At 30.2% G+C, this 26,388-nt stretch overlaps 7 protein-coding genes across 7 annotated transcripts; 3 read left to right on the plus strand and 4 right to left on the minus strand.

Annotated features, from left to right (window-relative positions):
- Nucleotides 1–5,326: 5,326 nt before the first annotated feature.
- LOC128963872 (GAS2-like protein pickled eggs) lies at nucleotides 5,327–7,277 on the minus strand. The gene is made up of 7 exons (XM_054310401.1): nucleotides 7,092–7,277; nucleotides 6,704–6,981; nucleotides 6,481–6,629; nucleotides 5,793–5,900; nucleotides 5,660–5,700; nucleotides 5,517–5,569; nucleotides 5,327–5,443 (listed from the first exon to the last, which is right to left on the minus strand). Exons 1-7 carry the CDS (start codon nucleotides 7,250–7,252, stop codon nucleotides 5,331–5,333), a joined length of 903 nt encoding a protein of 300 aa, XP_054166376.1. The 5' UTR covers nucleotides 7,253–7,277; the 3' UTR covers nucleotides 5,327–5,330.
- A 3,079-nt stretch (nucleotides 7,278–10,356) lies between these two features.
- On the minus strand, nucleotides 10,357–19,069 carry LOC128964216 (pre-mRNA-processing-splicing factor 8). The gene is made up of 5 exons (XM_054310778.1): nucleotides 18,919–19,069; nucleotides 17,627–18,781; nucleotides 12,757–17,395; nucleotides 11,311–12,544; nucleotides 10,357–10,630 (listed from the first exon to the last, which is right to left on the minus strand). The coding sequence occupies exons 2-5, from the start codon at nucleotides 18,751–18,753 to the stop codon at nucleotides 10,476–10,478; spliced, it is 7,155 nt and encodes a 2,384-aa protein (XP_054166753.1). The 5' UTR covers nucleotides 18,754–18,781; nucleotides 18,919–19,069; the 3' UTR covers nucleotides 10,357–10,475.
- Nucleotides 19,070–19,307: 238 nt separating this feature from the next.
- On the minus strand, nucleotides 19,308–20,475 carry LOC128963968 (uncharacterized). The gene has a single exon (XM_054310521.1). It carries the CDS (start codon nucleotides 20,390–20,392, stop codon nucleotides 19,367–19,369), a length of 1,026 nt encoding a protein of 341 aa, XP_054166496.1. The 5' UTR covers nucleotides 20,393–20,475; the 3' UTR covers nucleotides 19,308–19,366.
- Nucleotides 20,476–20,721: 246 nt separating this feature from the next.
- Nucleotides 20,722–22,405, plus strand: LOC128963931 (GTP-binding protein 128up-like). Its single transcript, XM_054310477.1, has 7 exons — nucleotides 20,722–20,870; nucleotides 20,940–21,198; nucleotides 21,261–21,801; nucleotides 21,853–21,888; nucleotides 21,961–22,083; nucleotides 22,165–22,260; nucleotides 22,337–22,405. The coding sequence occupies exons 1-7, from the start codon at nucleotides 20,829–20,831 to the stop codon at nucleotides 22,341–22,343; spliced, it is 1,104 nt and encodes a 367-aa protein (XP_054166452.1). The 5' UTR covers nucleotides 20,722–20,828; the 3' UTR covers nucleotides 22,344–22,405.
- A 221-nt stretch (nucleotides 22,406–22,626) lies between these two features.
- LOC128963932 (mitochondrial carrier homolog 2-like) lies at nucleotides 22,627–23,791 on the minus strand. The gene has a single exon (XM_054310478.1). It carries the CDS (start codon nucleotides 23,683–23,685, stop codon nucleotides 22,702–22,704), a length of 984 nt encoding a protein of 327 aa, XP_054166453.1. The 5' UTR covers nucleotides 23,686–23,791; the 3' UTR covers nucleotides 22,627–22,701.
- A 204-nt stretch (nucleotides 23,792–23,995) lies between these two features.
- LOC128963935 (uncharacterized) lies at nucleotides 23,996–24,890 on the plus strand. The gene has a single exon (XM_054310481.1). The coding sequence runs from the start codon at nucleotides 24,110–24,112 to the stop codon at nucleotides 24,851–24,853; it is 744 nt and encodes a 247-aa protein (XP_054166456.1). The 5' UTR covers nucleotides 23,996–24,109; the 3' UTR covers nucleotides 24,854–24,890.
- Nucleotides 24,891–25,358: 468 nt separating this feature from the next.
- Nucleotides 25,359–26,038, plus strand: LOC128963938 (dolichyl-diphosphooligosaccharide--protein glycosyltransferase subunit DAD1-like). Its single transcript, XM_054310485.1, has 2 exons — nucleotides 25,359–25,490; nucleotides 25,553–26,038. The coding sequence occupies exon 2, from the start codon at nucleotides 25,553–25,555 to the stop codon at nucleotides 25,889–25,891; it is 339 nt and encodes a 112-aa protein (XP_054166460.1). The 5' UTR covers nucleotides 25,359–25,490; the 3' UTR covers nucleotides 25,892–26,038.
- The last annotated feature ends 350 nt before the right edge of the window (nucleotides 26,039–26,388 follow it).

Below are 26,388 nucleotides of genomic sequence, written 5' to 3' on the forward strand. Positions count from 1 at the left end.
TTATGGCCGATATTACTTCAATCAAATCATTTATAACTACCTGATCATCACTGACACCATCAATGCTATCGCCGTATTTGGATTATAATTGAAACTAGAGTCGGGTTTATAGTTAGTCAATGATATTAGACTGAATCGGGTACCGGTATATTCAAGTGCCGTACTATATATAAAGTAACGACCGGTTCATTAGGTGTCTGCTCCGAGAGAGAGCTGTAAAGTCTTATGCTTTTACAACAGTACCAGTGGTTGACTACAAATGTATATTAAAAATGCTTTTTCTCAAAGCATTTAAATGCTGTAAAACTAAAATATAGACAATTAGGACACACGTTGAAAGTCTGATACAATGCAATGATTGCATAATTATTTTTATAAAATTTATTTATCACTTATATGTTTGGATAATGTTTGTTATCGCACAGTAATGTTGTGACATATGTTTAGAAATATGAAAGTTTTAAGATTTTTTCATATATTTGATTAATAAATACAATGTATTTTTAAAATTTATTATAAAGTATTTGAAATGCCTGTGCATTCCTGTACAAAGGGGTCATCAGCCTTGTAGTCCCTAAGCATAGGGTATACCCTAAGTAGTAGTCTGTCTGTAGTATAAACTTATATACAATACTTATAGTAAAAGACCGTATTTTTGAGGCGACAAACAAACCACTGTAAGACTACTTTAACCATATATTGCAGATACAATTGGCCCCAAAATGGCCCAAAAATACATATTAGACTACATTTTGTATGACTACTAAACAAAACTATATGTAATATAATGTATTCATAATGTATTCGTTAATTTTAAATAATAATATTAATAATAATATAACAAAATAGTTGAAACTAACAACTTGTTAAACAAAAAGCCTTAAAATAGATTTATTAATAATTATAATATAGGTCTTAAATACTGTAATATAAGAATTATTATATTTATATACAATATTAATATAATGCTGATTTGTTTTAAACATGATTATGTAAGTTTTTAACATCAAATTTTAAAAAGTTTAAAATTTTTCAAATATACAAAATTATTGTTGTATCATTATGTAAACACAATGCAATAGATAATAAATACTAATATTAATTTTGTTTAACTATTTGAATGATTATAGTATTATAATCTTATAATCACTATTAGTATTGAAATATATCAAAATTATAAAAATTTTATTATAACATATATTTTTTTATTTCTTAATTTACTGTAAATACTGGAATATATAACAAATTAATATTTAGAAATACCATACATAAAAAAATTTGAATATCGATTACTAATAAATTTACAATTAATTTAAATATCAAACAACAAACCGGAAAGAAATTTTACAGTTAATATATCGATAAATTTATTGATAAATATATATAGTATTTGAAAAGTTTTGGTAACAAATGATTTTTATTAAATGACAACTCGAGAATCGCTGACATAAACTTTGAAAAAAAATATTTGCACAAAAAATCCGGTGTTTTTGTAGTGTTTAGTTAAGCAAAACTTAATGTTATATAAATTCTGACATATCTTTGATTTTTAAATGAATAGATAATGACAACGTGTTTGTTATGATTTAGCATTTTTAGGCTCAAAATGTATTATATTATAAATATTTACTAAAAGATTATTGTATTCGTCGACAGTTATTTAAATAAATATATAACAGAATATATTTGTTTAAAAAAACTATTTTAAAGATATTTTTATTTGTATAATTTAATTTTTATAGTTAATTTATTTGTAAATATCATTTGTACTGTTATTTTTAAATAAAATTGATTTGACATAATAAATGTTTGTAAGTTTATAATAATAAATATTTTTTAAATAAACTATATAATGTCTATTAATTTTATAAAAATATACTGTATCTTTAGTACAATGTATATAAAGTCATGTTTGTCTATGTTTAAAATACATGTCAAAATACACGTTTTTACATTATACCAGTATTTAATAATTCACAAGTATTTGTGATTACTATTATTTCATACCAATTGTTGTTTGTAATACTAATCTTAATATAAATTTAATGTTATTATCGATATAACTGATAGCAGAGGAGAGTATTCTGTGTTTGAATGCATTGATATTTTTATATAACAATAGAAATTGTCGACAAAATGCTCGGATCGTTAGGTATTCATACCGACAAACATACCTGGAGTCAGTGCTAACCCCCTCCCCTTAAGATTCGCATTCAATGCTTTTACTCATAATAATAATAATATGATATGTATATACATTTATATGATAATACTTATTATCAACAATAGTAGAGTACCGTATTATTATTTAACTGACTGACACCTCTCTGTATATAAGATATATTGCTATATATTTTTTGTTAGAAACTTACAAAACAAGTTTCGCCAAAATATGATAGTTTCTGTCTGTAATTTATCATTTATTATAATAGTATTAAAATTAGCACATTTTGGTCAAAAATATCAAATAAAATGAAATGTTGCTATAATGGGAAATTACAGTACTATATAAAACATGATTAAGAAATGGTCTCTGATGTATATATATCTACAAATAAACTCAAAATTTTAATTATAAAAACTGTTAAGTTTTAAATTATTTTGATTAAACAATTGATAGACAATATATCTTAATTAATGATAAAATTATTAATAAGTCTGATTCATTTGAAAACTAATTATTCAATGGACTTAATTTTATTTGAGAAAATCGGTTACATTTTTTCTCACTTGTTTGATACAAATATTTTTATTACTTATTCACTGAATTACCAATTACTGTAGTATTAATTATTGAATTATTATAAATTATACACAACCTATTAAGCATTAAATTTTGTTATTAAATTAAAATACTAGAAACCTTAACAAATGAATTAAAATTGATTATATGAAATATATACTATTTAACTAATATTGTTTAATTTAGTAAATATAGCTATAAAATATTTAAAAATTTTATCACAGGTTTTGACTTTTAATATATTTGCATTTATACAGTAAGTTATCTATAACGCTGATATAACATTGTATATATTGCATAATATGCTAACACATTGTATAGTACAGTATAGTACTCTATTTAATGTATTACTATTTCTATTATAACTTTTACTAAACTCTGTACAACAGTTAATTTTTCATAACTTATTTATTATGATAACTATATTATTTCATTACTGAATTTTGTCTTAAATGTTATTTTTTATAAAAGCTAACACTATGTAAAGATTTAAAGATTTTGATTGATTAGACAAGTTATCCCTCAAACACGTCTAATAAATGTCAATAAAACACAAATATATGAGTTGTGATATGTTATACAATACTCAATAATATGTAATACTGTAGTTGTTTGCACAAAACATGTCACTAAAATGATTATTTAGTCAATCTTTATATTAATATTCACATTTTATTTTGCATATGTCTATTAAATTTAGAGTTTACAATGGAGTACTAATACAAATTAGGACATTTTTTTATTGTCAAACTAGTTAATGAAATTATTAATAATTTTTACTAAATTATAGCTATTTCACTATTTTAAAATGTAAGTTATAAAGATAATATTTATATATCGTAATTTACGATTCGTAGATTAAATTGAAAAATAAATTATAGTAATTTACTAAACCAAATTGTAATAATATAAAATTTCAGGACTCATTATACAAGATTATACTATTTATTTTATATATTTTTTAAATTTATAAAAAATTATATTAAATAAGCTCTTGTATGCATTATAATAATTTAGTAAAATTATTATTGGATTAATTAAGTTATATACAAGTGATTTAGTCAAAATAAATTTATTCCTTGAAGTCTATTTTTTTTAATTATAACAATATCTACATATAATTAGTTGATTTTAATAAATTAATTAATGTTTAATTGATAACAAGTACAGTTTAATATAATTTTAATTTATTAAATTAAACTAAACAAACTAAATGATTCAGCATTCATATAACACATTAAACAACACACACAATGACATTATTAAATCAATATTTTTCATATATATTTCATATCAGTTTAAATATCATTCTAAATATAGATAATATTAATGTAATAATATCCAGATATTTGAAACCAATTGTTATAAAACAATATTTTAATAGAATTTGTATTTAAAACTTATAAACAAATACAAAGACACTTTGCGTAACACTCTAATGGCAGTTAAATTATGTTTATATCATATATTAAAATATGTATATATTTTTTAATAGTTTAGAAATTGTCTCAGATTGAGGCACTATTTAAAAATTGTTAATTTTAATTATTACAATATTTTCAAATATTGTTTTACACTTAGTATCATATTTTTAATGTACCGGTAATACAATAATTTATTGAGATGAGGCATCTCTCTCTCTCTCTCTCTCTCTCTCTCTCTCTCTCTCTCTCTCTCTCTCTCTCTCTCTCTCTCTCTCATCCATCATATGTTCAAAAGTGACCAAAAGCTGATATCACTGTTACTGTGAATACAGTAGTGATGTCGGACTCGGAGACCGAAACACTCGAGTGTTAAGCAAAGTGTGACACATTGTGAACGAAAACTGTCTTCAATTGTAACTTTTATTAGTATAATATGTTTTAAAGACTACATAAAACTTAATGTTTAATAATAGTAATAATTGACTCTTATTTTAGAAATTAGGTATAATTGTTATTTATTTAAAATACATGATTTAACAAAATTTGACTAAATTATCTGATTTAGTAAAATTACATATTATTATTAACATTACGTTATTATATTTATTATAAATAGTGTCATACAATACTTAATGTTTATCTATTTATAATTAATGAGCAAATGTTTATAAAATTTGATAAAATTCTTTCAAAAGTATTATTATATATAAATTATTTGATGTCAACAATATATATATATAATACTATATACTTTACTTTATATATAATATTAATTAATATTATTAGTTATATATTTATATATATCTATAATAGAGTTCATAAGCTAATCTATAGAAATTGACTATTGGATTAAATGATTTATATTGAATCCACTATTAATTATATGGATATGTTAAATATTATGGTATCAAATAAATCATATAATCAATAATATAACAAGATATAATGTATGTCAATTAATTAATATAAAAAATTAAAAATTTATAAATATAATATATAATTTATATTTACTGTATGTATAACAGTATATATAATAACAACAAATTATAACGAAAATAAATCAATTACTAAAATTAGTAAAATAACAAAATAAATTTTGGCGATGGTCATTTGTTATTATTATTATTATTATTATTATTTATACAATATTATTGTCTTATTATTTATGACACCCGAAACAGGGAAACGCGTTGACCAGCATTGGGGTCCCGTAGGACTCGGAAATGTGGGGCCGAACTCCCCAATGAATCCGGTAGTGAACCACTACGTCGAGTACCTGTATTTAGCAAAAGTAATATTATTATTATTATTATTGTATTATAAAAATTAAATAACAATTAATAACTAACCCGATCGACATCGACAGGGATCGTGTTTTTCTAGATAGTGTTCGAGTGTATCCCTAAAAAGCATTAAAAATAAAATTATATTTCACTATAAATACAGTATAACACGTATATCGTTTAAAATCATTGTAAGTATCGATACATACCATCCGCCGCCCACTCTTACCATTACATGACTTCTCAATATCTAATTAATAATTAATGCAATTAATTTGACAAATAAAGACATACTAATTATTTATCAATAATTGTAATAAAAATAACAATCAATTGACTTACTCTGACAAATATAAGCACTTTTGTGTCGCCAATCCTATATTTTCCATCAGATATATACTCCAAGTTATACTGTGTGGGACACGTGCACCGGGATAACAACTCGACCACCTATTTTATATACAGTAAATCATTTACTAATTTTCAATACAATTTTATTAGTCACTTATTAATAAAATTCAAAAAAAATTGTTTAAATCTATAAAAATTTAATGAATCAATGAATGAATTTAAAACAGCTATAAAATAACATTACTAATACTTCAATGTTTTCAAAATAATTTTTTAATAATTATATTAATTTATTATATTATAAATTACAAGTCAGATTCCATTAATTAGTATCTATTATATTATCTATTAAGTATGTATCAAAAATTTATACACTAAGTTCATCAATACGACCTAACATATAGTTAACAAATTTTATTAAATGATAAACTATTGGACAAACAAGTAATGCCAGAGCTATGAGGCATTTGATGTGTTGTTTTTAATAGAGAAAAATATTTTGCAAATAGTTTATAACCTAACATAGCATATAACCTGAAGCTTTGAACCATAAGTTAAATATCAAAATATAAATCAAAAGGTATGGTTTAGATAGAGTTCAGGAAATATTATTATCATAAAAATATTATGTTTTTTGTTTATATTTGATTTGAATAATAACTTTTAGTATTTTACATACCCTTTCATGAAGTGACTTGAGATCATTTGTAATGATTTGTGGTTTTATTAAATTGTCATCATTTTTGTCATTGTTTTTGTCGGCAGAATCTTCGGCCAACTCTCTGTCGATTTCTTCTTCCAATTGGATCAAAGTCGGCGCTAAAATACCTATTGGTTTCGATAAAAATCGATAGCAATGTCAAGTTTGACGCTAAAAGCATTGCCAATAGAGACACAAATACCTATCTTAGAACCTCTTCGGGCGACTTCCAGAAGACATAATATAAAACTTTTTTCATTTTTACGAAGAACTAAGTCGTCGGTCTCGAAGAGAAGGCACTCATGAATGTTCAACAGTCGACACCAACTAATAAAATTGGATACATTGTCGCGCGCGCGGAATGTTCCCGGATTTACACCGTCACGATATATGACATCTTTTTTCGGAATCGTTATATCAAGACATTGACTACCATTGGCCTCAAATTCACGCGCTTTCTTCAGCACATGATTAGCATGTCTTTTAAATGATTAACAAAAAAATTGTAAAAATTAATTTATTAAAAAATTAATTCTAAAATTTTAACCAAAAAAAATAATTTTATAGAAAACCAGAAGAATGGCACTCACCTGCAGAGGACTACTCCGGTCTCCAATTGTTTCATGAAGTTGTCGACATCGATGTCCAGTTCATACAATGTGTTTAGCCATTCGGCTAAATCTTCTTTCATGGCATACAAGTACTCTCCGCATGTCTTAAACGGCCGAAAAGGTCGCGGCTCCAGAAGCATCACAACAACAATTTGATTAGTATTTTATTACAACTCAATAAACAAATATATCTTTGAAAATATATAATAATAATAACAATAATAATAATATATAAACTTCAAAAAATTACATATAAAGTTTTCAATAAAATTCAATGTTTTAACTTAAAATGTCACAAATAATAATTAATAAATAAAAATATATCAAATTATTGAAATTTATCACATAGTCATTATCACATTACACATAATCCATAGGTATCCTATATATAGTATATGTACAATAATTTATACATATATTTTTCGCACATAATTTATAAAAAAAACTAATTTATCAATACTTTTTTATTAATAAAACTTCAAAAAGTGTTAAATTGATTTCAAATCATAAACATTTCATATGACATATTATTGGTAATAAATAAATAATATGAAGATTGACATGAAATATACACTAAAAACATAAAATTTATATAAAAAACTAATTTAATAATAATTTAATGGTTTATATGTTAAAAAAGACTTTTTGAAATAAAACGAGAGTTGAGTTCAATAAATAATTGTATTAAAAGGCGATGTAATGACATCTAAAGGTATGCCTGATATGGTGTTCACCCAAATCAAGACATTAATTTCAGTACTAATTCAATGCTGACTTCAAGGATGATATGCTAAACAAAATATTTTTAAAGCATATATTATATTAACTGATATATGAAATACTTATAAAAGCATTGGATATACGATGCAATGAAATAAAACTTGTAATTATATGATAATAATTGCTACAAAACTGCTTTTAGCCTCACCTGTTATGTCATATAAATTATTTTAATATAATAACAAATAAAAAAAATTATTTATATATTTCTAGTATTGAAATACAAAATAATAAATTTATTCAGCTTTTCATAAATTAATAAAAGATAGAAAACATACAATTCTAACACAAATTTAATTAACACACAACTTATTTATTTATTATTGTCAATATAGCATACAAGGAACCACCTACCACTCCACACAACTACAAAAAACTCATGTATTATATGTCATATTATGTTATATTAAAGTATATATAATATATGAGATGCCGTATTAATTTTCAATAGACTGTATAATGTAATCAATCTATTTCTCGTATGCTTTTATAATAAATATTTAATATAAACGCATTGCGCTATTTGTATAAATAAGATACATATTGTCTATTGTATTACGATATATACCGTATTCCAACATTTATATAATACTATACATATATAATGTATATAAAATATATAATTGCTAATAAAAATCACGAGAAATGGTTTACATGTAATAAAAATTTTAAAAAAGTAAACTAGATCAATAGTATAAGCTATTATACAGTATAACTGTAGTGATAATCTAGGTATAAAGTTCCACTTTTTTATGTAAATTATGAAATTTTAAAAGCTATAAAAATTATTTAAAATTTATAAAATATTAAATTATAGATTAAATTATATTATAGCATTATCTGTATTATTTATAATTTTATTTTTAAAATGCTTATGTTATTAAATATATCTTATCTAGGTAAAATATAAAATTAAATGAATTTCACTGAGTAATCACAATAGATCAATAGATTTATTTTTTGAATTTAAATATCAAATTTATTAGTAATCTATGCAATTTTTATAAAAAAAACAAAATAAATATCTGTCTTTATAAATATAATTATTTATTATTTAATAAATGTAAATCTATCTAATATATTGTAGTTAAAAAAAATTAAGTATTATATTATACTGAAAATTAAATAAAAAACTTTTTTATATAATATAGTAATAAGCAAATTTTATTAAAATAATTAAATAAAATAATACATAATTGTTAAAAATAAAAGAGATATATTAAATATAATTTTGTTTAAAATAATAATAATATGTTATCGCAGGGAATACGGTATATAATAGTTGAATACATAAAAAAAAAATTAAAGCGAAAATCAAGTTACAAGAACTTTGAGTCTTATACTAGAGTATCGACTTTAGGGACTATTTTGATGTCCTGTCAATTGGATATTTTATTAGTAAAATATTTTTTCTTTATTAATTAATTAATATTTTTCAATAATTTAAAATTAAAATCATTTAATTGAAATTTTGCAAATGTACTAAATTTGTTAAGTAACAAAATTAAATAATTAAAAAGTATTTGTTTATTATATATTTTTTAATTATCTGTCCCGTCCGGTAACATAAATATAATTGTTTATACAGTACAACATCCGACAGGATATATTGAATCACTATTAAACAGTGATCTTAAGTTACAAGTCTAATGTCATAAACATTTATATTATAGATAACACATGCAATACATAACTTTCATTATTATATAACTTACTGATTGCTTCCTAATTTGATGTGTTTTATCGCTATAGCGATGCATATAACTGTATAATTCACAGAATAAATAAATGATTGTTTACTAATAACAACATTTGTGTAAATATATATCTCTGTTAAAAAATGATTATAACAGCACACTTACAGTATTATATTTATATCAAATAATATATATTATATTGAAATTATTATTATATATATATAAAAAATTATCACCAGAATCGAGATAAACTAATACGATATGCCGTACAGTATATGCTTATTGTAGAGCTTATGCAGAGTAGTAATTCACTGGTTATTATAGTTAAATGTATGACTATGTGACCCATTTATCTCAACAAAACATTACTACATATTCCCTCTATTTTTTAACTGTGCGGAGGCGTCAAACACCACCACTCACTCACTCTCTCTGTTCTTACTCTTTCAACAATGACAGGTGTTTTGGAGGGGATTAGGACTTAATAATTATATATAAAAACAATTCAATTTTGTCGGCCATAAAGTCACTTAATGTGATTGTAAATACTGAAAAAACACTTGAATGTAGTATACATTTGTTTTTACCGGATCGGCGCATAATCGGTCAATAAATATTTCAAATGACAAAACTCTATAGTAGTGCGCAAAACCAAATTCACTTATCGGACACACATTTTTGTAATAATTAAATAACAATCAAATTATAAGTCAATTACATGAAAATAATTTATTATTTAAATTATAATAATTAAATTTTGTTTCTTAATGATTACATGTAGTAGTTTAGCGTATAATAAAAACAAAATACAAAAATGATAAAATAATTTTGACAACACATAAGTGGTGTATAATTAAAGTATAATTTTATGTCCAATTTTGTTTGCCTACGAATAGTGGTCCTCTCTATCGGCGCCAACATTTTCAGAGTCCTCTAAATGACTAAAATTGGAGAAATGGGCGATTCGGTGGCACTCATGATAAAACTCTTTAGGATTTGCCAATTGGAGCTCATATTTCATGGATGAGTCGTGTCGGACACCTATATAAACATTGATAATCACCTCATTAAATGGGGGTCGCATTTGTCAGATCTTATTAAATAATATTTAACTTAAATGTTTCAAATCTGGGAAACTATAATATATGATAAAAATAATTGTTAACAACTATTTGTTATTATAGTACTATGAGATCGAGTTTTAATTTATGCACAAATTATAATCAATTAATAAATAAAGTATATTAACTAATTTGTGAATTTGTGCCAAAAAATCAATGATTTTCATACTGTAAATTTGGTTCAAAATTTTTGACAAAATTTGTTACTTATAAAATTATATATAACACTTTGTTATATGCAATTTTGTAAAGTAACTTGAGTTAAGGCAATTTAAAAAACTATATAAAAAGTTTTATAAATGCCTCTAAATCTTCAATAAATTGTTTATTTTAAATCTTGTGAAAAATAGAGCAAAATCCTATCAAACCTCAAATAAACTTATTTTTCATCAAATATATAAAAATATATTAATCTATATTTAAATTACTGTAATATATAAATTAAAATTAATTATATTCAAAAATATAGCAATAAATTCCTAATCGATTTCTCATTTTAAAAAAATACACTAAATAAATATTAAATTACAATTAAATTATAAATAAACCTTTTAATGGATATCAAATCATATTAAACAAACAAAATTATTAAATACATACCCATAAAGTTATAATTCCAGGATCCCTGTGCCGGTACCATATAGAAGCCGAGAAAACGGTCGGACAATAACATCTGTACTCTTTCATAATGTGACGGCAAATATCCTTTTGGATTGTTTCCCCGATCGGTGTTTTGTCGGCCCCACTCATAACCTCCAGGAGTCAGTTTATAAGCGGTCAGTGAACACGAGCCGGGAGTGAAACTACATGTAATAACAATAGTCTTATCCGAATCCCACGAAGAATTATCAGACATCATCTTTGCGTGTGTTGTGATGTCTTGCGGTGAAAGTTGTGGCAATTCATTTGGTTGCGTATGAATCCAACCTAACGGTTCCAAATCGTTAAGGTATTCGTGTTGTGGCAACAAATTAGGTAAATGAACGGTTTGGTGAGTACCCCACTGAGGAGGCATTACTATACATCTTATTTCTTTGACTTGTGGATTGTCTGGAGGACTGACGCCAAATAAATATCCGGAAATTTGTGTTCTCAGATCCGATATAATAATAAACTTTTTGAGAACATTCTTAGGCAAAATATATGTAAAACCAGTTTCTTTGATATCATCTGATGAAACATATATATGGTTTGTGCGGAGATGCAAATTAGTGGCCGAAATGGCCCGAATTCGCCATTCGGTTTTCGATGCAAATGTCTGCGCCTCGTAGTTACTTGTAGTTGTTGTCACAATTTCATCGCCGTGTTTGTTAACAGTACGGGTTGTCGTTGCTGTAAGTTGTGACTGTTCTTTAGTTTGTTTTTCGATTTCGGCGATCTGTTGTCTTTGAGCTGATGGCGCAGATATCTCCATTCCCAATATGATATCACGAATCTCCGATTGTGTCAATGAGGCCACGTTTACGTTATTCTTTTTGCCGTAATCAGCAAGAATCAAATCCTTAAGTTGAACTTCACATTTAATCCATTCCTCATCAGTAAGAGTAGGCCATATATGGTGTGGTTCAGTAATTGTAGTTTTGTCCGGTTTGAGTACTACTTTGGTTCGTTCGTTATTCACGTGAAGAGCTCTTAATATGAGAATCAGTCGCGAAAACGCTGTGTATGAAGAAATAGTTTTGAGCCAATCGTCGTACAGATTGAATAAAACCATTTGCGGTTCCGTAGCCTTTAAGATAAGATCACCAAATTTCTCAACTTTAAGACAAGCCTGGAATGGTAGTTGCAATTCACTGCCTTTGATGACAATATTGGGAAAGTCAAGTAAATGGACCTAAAGTTAAATATAAATAAAAATAATTAATGTTTCAGATCAGGGAAACTATAATATATGGTATCAATAATTGTGACAATTATTAGACTATTATAGTACTATGAGATCGATTTAATTTATGCAGAATTAATAATCAATTAACAATTATATTAACCAATTTGTTTAATTATGCAAAAAAATTTTAAAATTAAGCAATCATTGTTTATAATCACCTCTAATGGATCCAACATTCCTTTTCGAGTTACAATAATTTGTTTCGGCTGTTCCTCAACAGGCAATGATCTAATCAAAGCGGCCACCTCTTCGGCGGTTTTCCATTTAGCTAATTGTCCCAAACGTTTTTGACCGGCCCATACACTCGTGTGGATAATCTTTAAAAACAATTGTCCGGTTCTTGGATTGAATATAAATATAGCTCCGTTTATCGGTTTTGTCGTCAGATTTCCTTCAAATGTCTTATGAATGGTCACACGATATACATTAGTGTCGTCGACAAACCAAATAATTTGATTAGAGAACAGTTCGCCATAATTTTGAGACGACAGATATGGTTCGGTTGGTTCTGATGAATACAACTGAAGACCCTTTCGAATACGTTCTCTTAGCACATAAAGAGCTGGATTTGCTTTCATTATCTTTGCCATCGCCTGTTGTATTAATGGTTTAGCGCCGGGAAACCAATTGCCGTACGCCGCGTGCAAATTGTAGGCCAAATCGAGAGCTATTAAGATACCAGTTGGTGACGGATAAATACTCATATTATCGGTGGTATAGTCTAGAAACTTTGCTCTGGCGTATCGTTCAATATCATGTGAGTCATAGTCACCCCAACGCAACTGGACATCAATCCAATATTTTTGAGTATTTGTTCCGTCCATAACATCTTTAGAATCGGCCAACAAAGAAGGTCGCGAAACATTCCATTTATAGGCAGCGAACAGCAAAATATCAGCACAAGAACTGTTCATTTTGTATGACTTTCGGGGATGTATTGTCTCTTTCTGAACCGTTTCTATTTCCAGAGCATCCAATTCTTGATCAAATACTTGACACAAATCCATGACAACACTTTCGTGAATCTTTTGCCACAAATGAGCTCTAAATATTTGGATCAACGATATCTTTAATGTCGGGATCTTTCCGTGCATGAAAATACCGGTCAAATCTAACTGCACTTGAAATCCTACGTAAACGTTGGCCCTATTTATTGTTGGTGACCACCATAACGTAAACCGACGATTCGGTATCTGATTTAGACCCGATCTCTGAGCGTTTGTTAACTTTTTATATTTCATGGACTCTTCAAAACCACTGGCTTTTTCCCAAAACAATCCTTCCCAAGTAGGAAAGTATGTGCCTTTGAACAATGTGTGCTCCAAAATACCTTCAACACCTCCCAGTGCTTGAATCATATCAGTCCTATAATTGTTAAGATTCCACAACTTTCCGTCGTGTCGTTGATGTGTCCACCAAAATGGGTTTTGTTTCAACACTTGGTATTGTTTGAAATCTGTGCGAACTCGCCATCCTTTATCGTACGCCAGTGTGTGTCGATCTTTCTGGAAAAGTGTATTGATTCGCGGTATTCCTCGATCCCAACTGTCTTCCAGATCTTCAAGAGTTAGTCTTCTGTTTTGGGCCAATGCTTCTTGTCGTTTGAGTGCATACTCGGCCCACACTCGTTGTGAATCAATAAACTCCGTTTCCCACGGCTGGATATATCGATATAGATTGGGAATCACTTGATCCTCATCATGAGACATACCCGATCGGAAATGGGTTATACCGACATCAGTCTGTTTAGACCACCGTAGATCTGACTGAGGTATCAAAACGTGACCCATAGATAACATTCCGAGTCCTCCCAACTCTTTCGGTGTATAGAAGACAACGGGTGGAAAACGTGACGGCATTTTTGAGTTGAGACCAATTTTAATACGCGTCTGAATTTTGTTTTCGCATTTCACTAAAAGATCCAAAAGTTCTTGTGTGTTGACAACAGATTCGCGATAATAAGTCATTAAACCAATTAAAGCAGTGTTCCATTTGTTGACAATCTTCGTGAATGTGGTCGAACCCGAAGCCATCAGTATTTGTCGGACTCTATTGTGAAAGCGTTGCATCGATTCGTCGTCAACTCTAAGAAAGCATTGAGCAGTTCTTTCTTTAGTTACTTCATTTTGAAGATTCCAAACGCCATCTTTGTGTGTAAATTCTTCCTGAGTCATTCGACACTTCGGTAAAATTCGACACTCGAAGCCACACATATTGAATAATAAATTCGGATTATCTTTACTGTAAACACAAACAAAACTATTTTCCCATTGAATAGTTGTCACCGAACGCGGCAATCGGTTCTTAATATCCCAAAATACGGCTCGACCTAAGTTGACGTCGTGTTTCATTAGACGCATTCTTGCATCCCGTGGCCAACACTTCTTGTTGTTATAGCCGACAATATTTTCGTTATTAGGATCGGGATGTTCTGTCAAATATCTTTGGATTAAATCACGCGCCTCTTCAGCTGTAAATCTGAAGAAAATATGAAATCTATCGATATATCGGGAATAGAGACGAATTGGATGACAACTTTCTGTTGCCACGTCCTGATAGGTAAGAAAATCATTGGGCATTTGTGGCGGTCCAACCATTTCACTGGCTCGTTGAAGACCCAAAACCAATAGATCCAATACTAATCCATAGTATTGTACAATAAATGATGAAAATTGAAGACCTCTGATAATACCGTAAGAATTGGTGTGATTCATGTCTTTATAATTAATGACAATATTGTTTTTAGCTGTCATATAATCAGCGATATTATGATCAACAATAAGTCGAAGTAAACGATTAAGAAGTGTTAAATCAATCTTTTCGTAAAGTTTTTCATATCTCGATTCAAGCATTACATTACATTCTCTTTCATTAGTGTCCCAAACATCTTGAAGATTATTAATTCCTTGACACCATTTATAGACTAATAGTGGCGGTGGTTCCGAATCGGCCGGTTTACTCCACGGAGGAAAGAGGTGGCGTTTGTCTGCTTCATACCATAAATACTGATCCAAATAAGCGTCAGTTATCTTCTCAAGTGGTTCCACATCGTAAACTGGTATCAAATGTGAATATAAATCCATAAACTCAATGCTCACTTCGCGAAACGCTCGTTGAGTTAGTAAATGTCGTTTAATACGAGACAAAGCCTCGTGTGGGTTGTCATAGGCCTGCTCTATGAGACCCAGTTCTTCGCGTTGAGATTGATTCAGACGACTTTTGACACTATAGGCCTCTTTAAGTCTTTCTAATGCCAGTATCAATAGTTTGGTGTCGTGTTTATAAGAAAGCGGTGGAAAAGGTATCGGAGAAAAGCGTCGACTTTCGAGCCAATGAACAGTTGTAGTATATATGGCAACGGCTTCTTCAGCACTAATATAAGGCCCATCTTTAAGATAATTATGTTGTCTTTCCTGTTCAGCTTTTAAATACAAACGAGTCAATCGCCCCAAGTTCTTCTTGCATACCGTTTTGTCTACAGTAGCGCCTCGTCTAATACGTTCCCGATTATAGTGAGCCGTGTTTGTCCACCAGTCGGCTTTCATCTTAACAAAACGCAATATCATATTTTCAATGGGAATGGGAAGGCCGGGCACTTTCCACGGTATGTTAGCCTTCCAGCACCTCCACGCCTCACTCAAGTGTTGTAATATAGTTCGCGCTTTATTTTGTTTAATACCTTCGGGCATCATATCGATGATGTCATGCATTACCGATGCTCTTAATTCCAAATCAAAATGACTTTCGACTCGTTGTTTGGTCACAGTTTTGGCCACACCTTTAGAATGACGACCTTCAAATTGTCGAGACAGTAGATTTCCTAACCATCGCTCTAACAATGGAGTGATTCCGCGCATAAAGAATAGCCATACTCGCCATCCCGGAGCCCAAAATCCACAACCGGGTCCTTTACCAACCGGACCGGTGTTGAAGCGATAATAGATAAGATGTTTTAGATCTTTACACATACGAATTTGACGCATAAGCTTATACTTGTATCGATACATTCCGGTCAACTGTCCCACGTGTGCAAAGATATACTGAAGACCGTCAGCTAATTGAAATGCGTCGACATTGTTGAGCCGATACTGAACATGTGAGTCAACAACTAGTTTTGTCAGACGAAGTATTTCGCGACACAAATGAAATGCATTTCCGAATCTCGACTTCTTTCGCTCTTTAGTTGTTAAAGTCTTTACAGGTTTTAAATTAAAGTTGTAATCCAAGTGAAGATAATTTAAATTCTTTCGGTGTATCAATAAGTTTAACATATTGTATCCCTGACGACACACTTGAAGACCAGCTTCAACCCAATCAAGAGTTGTTGACTGAAAGAATTTTGTCGCTTTAAAAGAACGAAATAAGTATCGCTTCTTCTGTGGTTTTGGATGTTTGTGTTTTAATGCGTTTAACACAAAATATTTCAAAAGTTTCTGATAAGAAACCCGAACCTTGACCGGCATTCCTGGCGGACAGTGCTCGTTATACCAACTCTTAACTAACGGTACATCAATAGCTCGTCGAGTTCGGTCTGATCTCAAATTGTAAGGACGGGGCGCCCATAATAAAGCTATTCCATTGGCTGTGTTATCTGTATATAAAGGACAGTCACTCATGAATGGCTCGACATATTCTGGCAAAATAAACGGATCGTCGTCTTCATCATCATTAGGCAAAGGTTCGACCGTTTTAGTAGCGGTCCGGCTGTGAGCTATAGGGTTAATGAGTGGATCGAAATAAAATGCCGGCAGATCCGGGTCTTCAGTTTTTATGAAGACAACATTTGGTGTGTGATACCTATCAATTAAAACATCAACAGTTAATGTTTGTGATATCAGCGACTAATAATTATAAACTTATGTTAAAAGTCAATACGCAACACAACTAATTTTACACTATAATTACATTCACTATTATAAACCATTATTACAATAGTTAATTTGTAATACAAGTGTGTTAATTATTAAATTTAGTAACAATTACTGTTAATATTTAATTAAATAATTATCAAAATTACTAAATACATACCACGATAGGTGTACATAATGTGGTAAATTGTTGTACAAATAAGGAAAAGCAATTCGATATTCAGTCCGAATCGGTTGTCTAATAATTATTTTGTTGATATCGTTAAACTCATTCCAATCTTCATCTCCAGGATTTATATCTTTAATCAATGGTTCAAACTTAGGTCCGCCGGGAATCGCCATATTCAGCGCTTTAGCCGTAAAAAATGACTTGAGATCGAATAGATAGAAGTAATTGGTGTCCACCAAATCAGTCAACAATTGATTAGCCAATCGGTATAGTGTGGCCAATTGCGGAAGTGCCAAATACCATCGTCGATATGACGATCCGTTTACAAACTTGGTGTCGATCAACGGTTTGTGATCGTAAAACCATTTGGCCACATGACTGTCCTCTTCGTTGTCCAATTCCATTTGAATGGCTTCAAGAGGTTCAACATCGAGAACATTGTCGGCGTAATCTAGTGGTGGTTCTTCGTCATCAAAGGGCGGAAATCTCATACGTTTGAAATGTCTTCGATCCCGCTTTTCCCGTCTCATCATTATCCACATTGAACCCCATTGTGCTATATATACCGGTTCAATAACCCATGGGATCTCATTAACAAAAGTAATGGCACCAGTGATGTGATAGAGTACGGAAACGTCACGTATCTGTTCCCAAGGCATCGGCATGTTTTCCATCAGTTTGAGTACGGCGTGTGGCATATATTTAAGTGCACCCAAATAGACCCGCTTGTCGTGGCGGTACTTCTTTGATGACATGTCTCCGTGATCTCTGATAATTTTCCTCAGGTGTTCCGGTGGCATCTCTTCCTTTTGTGTTTCAACAAAACCAAACTTTTTCTTTTCAGAGTATCGTTTGCTTTGCAATTGTTGCCATTTCTTTGACTTTTCCTTCAAATCCTCATCAGTTAAAAAAGTACTGCCGGACACTGAAGAAGATATTTGTGATGTCGATGGCATTTGATTGCCGATGACGGGCGCAGGTCCGGCCATCGGATGACCCATCGGCTGACCCATTAGCGGTAGGCCACCGCCGATTGGTTGGCCAACAGGTGGTTGCATTTGTTGGCCCATCAAACCCATCATATATTGTTGCTGAAGAATATATGGCGGAACTGCCATTGTTTCCACTCGTTTTGCGGCTTCGGGTCTGACAACACACCAATCAAAATATAATTTGCGGTTAGTTTACGGAATTGCGAAAATGCCGATCACTGACATCCAACCAATTGGACAATAATTTTATCGGTAATTATTGCAAATAAAAAATGAAGACAATATACTTACAAACAAATTGATTACATTTGATGACAAACAGACAATTCAAATATAAAAACAAAATTAATTTTAATTGTCTTTTACTTTATGTTTGCAATGCTTTTCAATGTTATCGACAAACAATCGTTTCACACATTTATCAATGGCTTACTATTGACTGAACCTTTTTATACATTAATTCACATTAAGTTACAACATCTAAAAGGCACAAAAATGACATAAATATAAACAATAGTACAAAACACTAATAATGTAATCAATATTTTAGACAAAACGCAAAATTAATTTAAATATTTATTTAATTTATCTGAAAATTTGTTAATTTTTATTAAAAACTATAGTTATATATAACTTAATATTATTATACAAACATTACAAATATATATAAATTGATTCAAATGTATAACAAAAATAATTTAATTAATTCAATGAAAGTTTAATTAAGATTATGTTATAATCAAAGATCTTCCGATTGAAGCATATGAGGTACAGCTAGAAGAACCTGTTTGTGGTCCAGAGTAGTCAATGTGGATAACTCTTTACCATCAAAAGAGACAATATCTTCGGTGATAACTTCGGCGAAACAATTATTAGTTCGTTTTGAGCCAACTTTTGAATCAGTTTTTTCATCTTTTATATTGGGATCTGTTATCGATTTTTGATCAAATAAAATGTCGAATTTCATGTCAGAGGAAGAATCGACTAATTCAATGCGTCCACTCTTATAGACTCTTAATTTTCCGACATAACCGCTACCTTTTTTCAGAAACTCTTCCGATATTTGCATTAATAATAGTTTATCATGAGATCCGTTAGTTTTCAATAAATTGTAAGAATTTAACGGTTCACTTTTTGAAGGTTGAGGTGACTGACGATGTGTTGACACATTGTGCCAGCCTTTCGGATAAATCAAGTCTTTGTTTGAGAACCGATCGTCTGTGTCATCAATAAAGTTGTCGCCGTAGAGCTTACATATAACCTTCGCTTTGTTGTCTAATTTAGTTTCGCCTAATCTTTCATCCAATTCATCTCTCGGTTCAGTTTTTATTTCACTCTTCACGCGAGTACTACTTTCATGTGTTGACTGGTTTCTTGCATAAGACTCCCCACCTTTAGGTCTAATGATTCTAACACTAGCTGTCTCTTCACCCCTGAAGACTGCACCGTCGCATTGGATGAGATTTGTCAGTCGTTTCTTTGAAATTGGTTTCTCTCGTTTGACCCGATGGTCATACTTATGATTACTATGATTATCATTAGTTTGTCTTTGGCCATCATCGGTGTTTGTGGTCTGACGTCTTTGAGGAATAGTTGGTTTAAAGACTCTCTTGACGGTACCATTTTTGGTTCGGTCTGCGGCACCATTTAATTGCATTACCGACGGTAGAGATTCACCAGCTTTGGGTCTGAGCGCTGGTAGCCGTTTCGTGCCACCCGATCGGGTGACCAGACCTCGCGGTAGGTTATTATCAGATGAAGACATGTGTGGATCACTATTAAAGAGTTGTATTGAAATGCATTGCAAACGATAGGATTGTCTGTAGTCTTCACTTTTGAACACAAATTATGTCCAAAATATTGACTTCCCTTTCAATGCAATCATTGATTCATATAATTGACTCTCAAAGCAAAGAGACTTATAAAATGTGTGATTATAAGCATAAATAGTACTAATCATTCAATTACTATCTAAACTATTTATTAGCTAATATTTAGGCCTTTTTTAAAATATATTTAATAACATTAAAAGCCTTTTTTTGCATTTGACTGACAATTATAACATTGATTGTAAACAACAGTATTGACACTCAAATACATAACAATTGAATGCAATATTAAATGAGAGAAACGTGTGTTACATATGATGTGATATTTTTATACAATTTTGTTGACAATTAGTGTCCGATTAGTTCCCGACAATGAGTACGGTATTGGAGAAAATCGCCGCAATTGAGGCCGAGGTATGTCTAGAATCTATTGATATTAATTCTAATAAAAATTTGATTAATTATCGGTAATCAAATGGACAGATGGCCCGAACCCAGAGGAATAAGGCAACGATGGGTCACTTGGGTCTTCTGAAGGCACGATTGGCTAAACTTCGGCGCGAATTAATTACACCGAAAGGAGGCGGTGGACCAACAGGAGAGGGCTTCGATGTGGCCAAGACTGGAGATGCGCGCATAGGTTTTGTCGGCTTTCCATCTGTCGGGAAATCTACACTTCTGACCACTTTAGCCGGCGTTTACTCCGAAGTGGCCGCCTATGAGTTTACTACTTTGACCACTGGTTTGTTTATCACTTAAATTTTTAATTGAAATTGTTATATTGTTAACTAAATTTATGATCAGTTCCCGGAGTAATCAAATATAAGGGCGCGAAAGTCCAGCTTTTGGATCTTCCGGGTATTATAGAGGGTGCTAAAGATGGTAAAGGAAGAGGTCGACAGGTGATAGCTGTGGCGCGTACTTGTAGTTTGATTTTTATTGTGTTGGATGTGTTAAAGCCGTTGCAACATAAAAAGCTCATTGAGAAAGAATTAGAGGGTTTCGGTATTAGACTGAACAAAGATCCGCCACAACTGACAGTCCGTAAAAAGGATAAGGGAGGCATCAATTTGCAGTGTTTGGTACAACAATCGGAGTTGGATTTGGATACAGTCAAGACAATACTCGCCGAGTATCGTATACACAACGCCGACGTCTTTATCAAATATGACGCCAATTCAGATGACTTGATTGACGTGATTGAGGGCAACCGGATCTATACGCCGTGTATTTATGTGCTCAATAAAATTGATCAGATTTCGGTAGAAGAGTTGGATATCATTTATCGGATCCCACATACTGTGCCCATCTCAGCCCATCACAAGTGGAACTTCGATGACTTACTGTATGTCTTGTGTTATGTTATTGACATAAATCTAATGATTTGTCTTTTTAGGTACAAAACATGGGATTATCTAAAACTTCAGCGAATGTATAAATAAATTACTGTTTGTATTTCTAAAGTATTTTAATTAACAAAAATCATAAATTACTCATAAATTAGTTATACCAAACCTAAAGGACAATTACCCGATTATGAATCGCCAGTTATATTGAGTCAGGACAGGAAATCTGTTGAAGATTTTTGTAATAAACTTCATAAGAGTATTATGAAGGAGTTTAAATAGTAACTATTATTTACTAAATTATTACCATATTATCATTAAACATAATATATATAATATATTTATAAATCTCATTAAAATAGTGCATTAGTTTGGGGGACATCTGTCAAACACAACCCTCAAAAGGTTGGCAAAGATCACGTACTCAATGATGAAGATGTCGTACAAGTAGTTAAAAAGTGAGTATAATTTTATAAATATATAATACTATACAGTAATTGTATTTTAATTATTCATTTATTTACTAATTTACAGGATTTAAAAATGGTAAAGCAATTTCTTAATTTAAGATATTTTGTAAAATATTTGCGAAAATAAAAGTTTAAACAGTTTGTTAAAAAAACATGTGTTAATAATTATAAGAATTTCTAAATGTTTATTATAATTATGAATCCAAATAACAGTTAATAATTATCTGTTTTTATTAAGATTTGTTTATTATATACTGTATATAATCATTAAAGTATTAATATCTCTTTGAAATATATAATTAAAAACAAATCAAATATGTGGTAATAATAATAATAAAACTTTAAATTACAGTACAATAATAAATGTGTTCATAACTACTAACTTGAAAATTAAGTTTAAAAATTCGATTCAACTTAATATTAATTTTTTTACCACTCTTTCGGTCGATATCTTGTTTCTCTGTCGACAGCTGTGCTGTGAATCAATGGTGCTGTCAATACAGTGGATTGATATCTCCACAATAGAGAAGAGCCTCTTTTAATTTCACCCAACTGTGACAAATGGCGCCAACAGTCCACCCAATTGGCGTAAGGATGTCCAGTATAGGCTGACGCGGCCAACGACCGGGCCGATTGGCCATTACATGACATTACTGTTGAGACCAATTGGAACGGATAGAGCAATGACGAGACAATGAAGTTAACCGAAGCGGAAACATAGTTTTTGGTGGTAGAATCGCCGTCAATCCAACTGTTTGCCACAAATATAATATTAGATCCAATCCACAGAACAAGGACATCACCAAGAAATCGTGGCATAAAACCGGCGTAAAACCCACTGACACCACCCGTGCGGTATATATCTTTGATGGCACCAAATAATGTGTCGTAATGTGTTTCGCGGCCCACAAATTGGGCACAAACGCGGACAGTCATCACTTGAAACGGATAGGAAGCCAATAGCGCTACAAATCTCGAAGCCGTCTCTCGGGACAGATATTGACATAATTTGACGTATTTTTGCAAATCAGGTGTCGACTGCTTATCTTCATCCTTCTTATCTTCATTTAGCGACTCTTCTTCCGGATATAAATGCTTCAGATATTCGCTTAGATTCACGTAAATAAATCCGTTGACCAAAACGGAAGTCAACTTATAGCCGATGCCACGATAGATACCACACAAACCATCGGTACGCCGGATGTGTCCTATATAGCGGAAAACGCCGGGTAATGCCAACCGATGTCTACCAAAGATAGTAGTTGTCGGGTACGGCGGTAAAGGTTCGTAACCCAATTGGATCAATGTCTTTACGAAGTCAAACGGATGTCCGACGACAGCAATCACCACTCGACCGACACAATTCTCAAGAGTGAACTGATTCTCAAATTGGTATGTCTTGGAGTTGGACATCGTTGTTGACGATGATTATGGGATCAATTGATCAGTCAATCAAACAGTCGTTAAATCAAATGCAATGCATTTCATCTCCACTGCAATCATATCTCATACCATCAATGATGACATCAATTGATTGTTAAATATTTAGTATTAATAATAATTAAGTGAATTGTTTGATGTGTTCAACACTAAGACTAACCACAAGATGACAATCAGTGTAAATAAAATGTCATTTAATCAAAGATTATACTGAAATTGATCTCTTATTTAGTGATTATAGTGATTGAAACAAATAGTTTGTTTGACGTTATTGTTAGTAAATTGACTTCAAGTTTGGGTTAAAAACTATATTAATATTCAATTGAATTCATGTTTTTATCGTAAGTGTCGTCACTTTCATCTGATTTGTGTTGAATGTGTTGATGAATGTTAAGTGATGGCCGACTTCGCCAACTATAAGGTTATTAGCAACAAATTGAAGAAACGATTCCTACTTCGGAGGCCAAATGTATCTGAAGTATCGGAACAATTCTTGAGTTTGAGTCGTGATCTGAACCAATTCAAAGCATATTCGGGTTATTGTTGTCTAGCAGTGGCCCGATGTGAGCACTCGATGGGCAATACAGCGGCCGAGACTCAGGCGCTGCTCGACTCGGCCAGACTTCTGCGCGATGGCGACCAACTCAATGGTGCCATCAGTGCGTACAGACACGCACTGCGTGTGTCACACAAATCACTTCATACATCCATTTACGGCGAATTGGCCACTCTTTACAAAAGACATCAAAAATATCTCGAGGCCAGCAATGTCTATATTGAGGCCAATCTCTTAAAAGAAGCCATCGATTGCTTCTTGAGTTGTAGTCAATGGGAACGGGCTTTAGAAACCTTCTCTAGAGTTGATTCATCGGTGATGACTGAATCAGATTTTGTAACACTATTTCTTTTAAAGCTATATCTGAATGACACCAATAAATGTGAATTCAATTTACCGATTGTTGAATGCAATCCACAAAATGATGAACTAATGGACTTAAATATAATGTTGGAATCACTGCTTATTTGGTCTCAGACTCGATCTGAAGATATCGTCGATTCAATTGCCGCTCATTTGTTTCCCAAACTTAATGGACATCAAAATCAATTGCTTTATCTTATACTCACTGAAAAGGATGATTAAAATAATTATAATTCAAATTATATACATAAATATGTATTTTATTATTTAATAATTTAATTTTATTAAACATTAATTTTTGTATATAATATGTAAATAATAAATGTGTTAATAAAAAATAAAACTTAGGTTTATAGATATTTATTAATAAAGTTTATCAAAAATTATAATATTTAAAACTAAAAAAAAAATAATAATTTCAATTTTATACAGTATATACACTTTACTTGTAATTTCAATTTACGGTAATATAAAACCCAATCTAATATTTGTGTTAAAATTGTTTATATTTTTAGTATTATTGTAATATAAATATAATATTATCTGATATAAGATAAACTTTTCTATTGTCACCTAAATATCCATTAATTGTTTGAATAATTATTTAAGTAATTATAATATTGAAATATTTGGTTTTTATTGATAAAAATTGATAATATTTTAGAAATATTTATTAATATTATATTAATGTTGTGTTAATTAAATGATTGAAATGTTTGCAAATACATGACATCATTGATGTGTTGTCACTGATTGTCGGCATTTGTATTGAACAACACATCACTCGTTACCACACTTTTGACATCAAATAATCATCACTTGAATCGGTTGAACGGATTTACACAACATTTAAGTCATTGTAAGTACAGATATGTCAACATTTAAATTAGTTATAACTTAATGATGTTTTGGTGACCAAAGATGGCCAACGCATTGGAAGTGTTGAACAAGTTTTATGAAGAGTACTCATCAAAGACAAGCAAACGTCTTAAACTGATTGACGCATATCTGCTGTATATCCTATTGACGGGAATCATTGAGTTCTTGTACTGTTGTCTTGTGGGAACATTTCCGTTCAATTCATTCCTCTCCGGTTTCATATCAACAGTCGCTTCATTTGTATTAGCCGTTTGTCTTCGGCTTCAGATTAATCCCCAAAACAAGTATGAATTCCGTGAGATTAGTCAAGAAAGGGCTTTCGCAGACTTTATCTTCGCTCACATTGTCCTTCATCTGGTTGTCGTCAACTTTCTCGGCTAAACTGATCCCAATTCATAACAATTGATGACATCGATGGTAGCACTTATGATAAAATATTTATTATTGATTTTTTAAAAATATAAATTAATTAATTAATAAAATTTGTTTTTAATTATTATAATATTTTCTGTTTTGATAAAATTCTTACTAAACCCAAAAATGTTAATAAATAACTAATTAATAAATTATAACAGTATTAAAGTTATTAATTAATTAATTAATTTAAATATACCGTAATTCATATATTTATAATAAAAATGATATAAATGCAGTAATACTGTAATACTGTATAATAAATAATAATAAAATTTACTGTTGTAAATATTTAGTATATTTAAATCAACCAAATATTTATATATATATACCGGTAATTGTCAAACAATTTATATTTTAATTAAAATTATAGTGATTTAGTAATACTTTAAAGATTTATTGCATAATAGTTTTAATGAGTAATAAAAATAAGTAATAAAAATAAAATTAGTTACAAGAAATAC

Source organism: Oppia nitens, unplaced genomic scaffold (assembly GCF_028296485.1).
Source record: "Oppia nitens isolate AA-2021 unplaced genomic scaffold, nextdenovo-longstitch-racon4-pilon3 scaffold8_pilon_pilon_pilon, whole genome shotgun sequence".
In the NCBI taxonomy this organism is placed as follows: domain Eukaryota; kingdom Metazoa; phylum Arthropoda; class Arachnida; order Sarcoptiformes; family Oppiidae; genus Oppia; species Oppia nitens.

Coding starts and splice junctions, on each gene's coding strand:
- LOC128963872 (XM_054310401.1), bottom strand. CDS start 7,252: ATGCTTCTGGAGCCGCGACCTTTTCGGCCGTTTAAGACATGCGGAGAG. Junction 5,701..5,792: donor AAGTGCTTATATTTGTCAGA/GTAAGTCAATTG, acceptor ATTATTAATTAG/ATATTGAGAAGTCATGTAAT. Junction 5,444..5,516: donor TCCCTGTCGATGTCGATCGG/GTTAGTTATTAA, acceptor TGCTAAATACAG/GTACTCGACGTAGTGGTTCA.
- LOC128964216 (XM_054310778.1), bottom strand. CDS start 18,753: ATGGCAGTTCCGCCATATATTCTTCAGCAACAATATATGATGGGTTTG. Junction 17,396..17,626: donor CATTATGTACACCTATCGTG/GTATGTATTTAG, acceptor TTTAATTGATAG/GTATCACACACCAAATGTTG. Junction 12,545..12,756: donor GAATGTTGGATCCATTAGAG/GTGATTATAAAC, acceptor ATTTAACTTTAG/GTCCATTTACTTGACTTTCC.
- LOC128963968 (XM_054310521.1), bottom strand. CDS start 20,392: ATGTCTTCATCTGATAATAACCTACCGCGAGGTCTGGTCACCCGATCG.
- LOC128963931 (XM_054310477.1), top strand. CDS start 20,829: ATGAGTACGGTATTGGAGAAAATCGCCGCAATTGAGGCCGAG. Junction 20,871..20,939: donor TCGCCGCAATTGAGGCCGAG/GTATGTCTAGAA, acceptor TCAAATGGACAG/ATGGCCCGAACCCAGAGGAA. Junction 21,802..21,852: donor TGGAACTTCGATGACTTACT/GTATGTCTTGTG, acceptor TTGTCTTTTTAG/GTACAAAACATGGGATTATC.
- LOC128963932 (XM_054310478.1), bottom strand. CDS start 23,685: ATGTCCAACTCCAAGACATACCAATTTGAGAATCAGTTCACTCTTGAG.
- LOC128963935 (XM_054310481.1), top strand. CDS start 24,110: ATGGCCGACTTCGCCAACTATAAGGTTATTAGCAACAAATTGAAGAAA.
- LOC128963938 (XM_054310485.1), top strand. CDS start 25,553: ATGGCCAACGCATTGGAAGTGTTGAACAAGTTTTATGAAGAGTACTCA.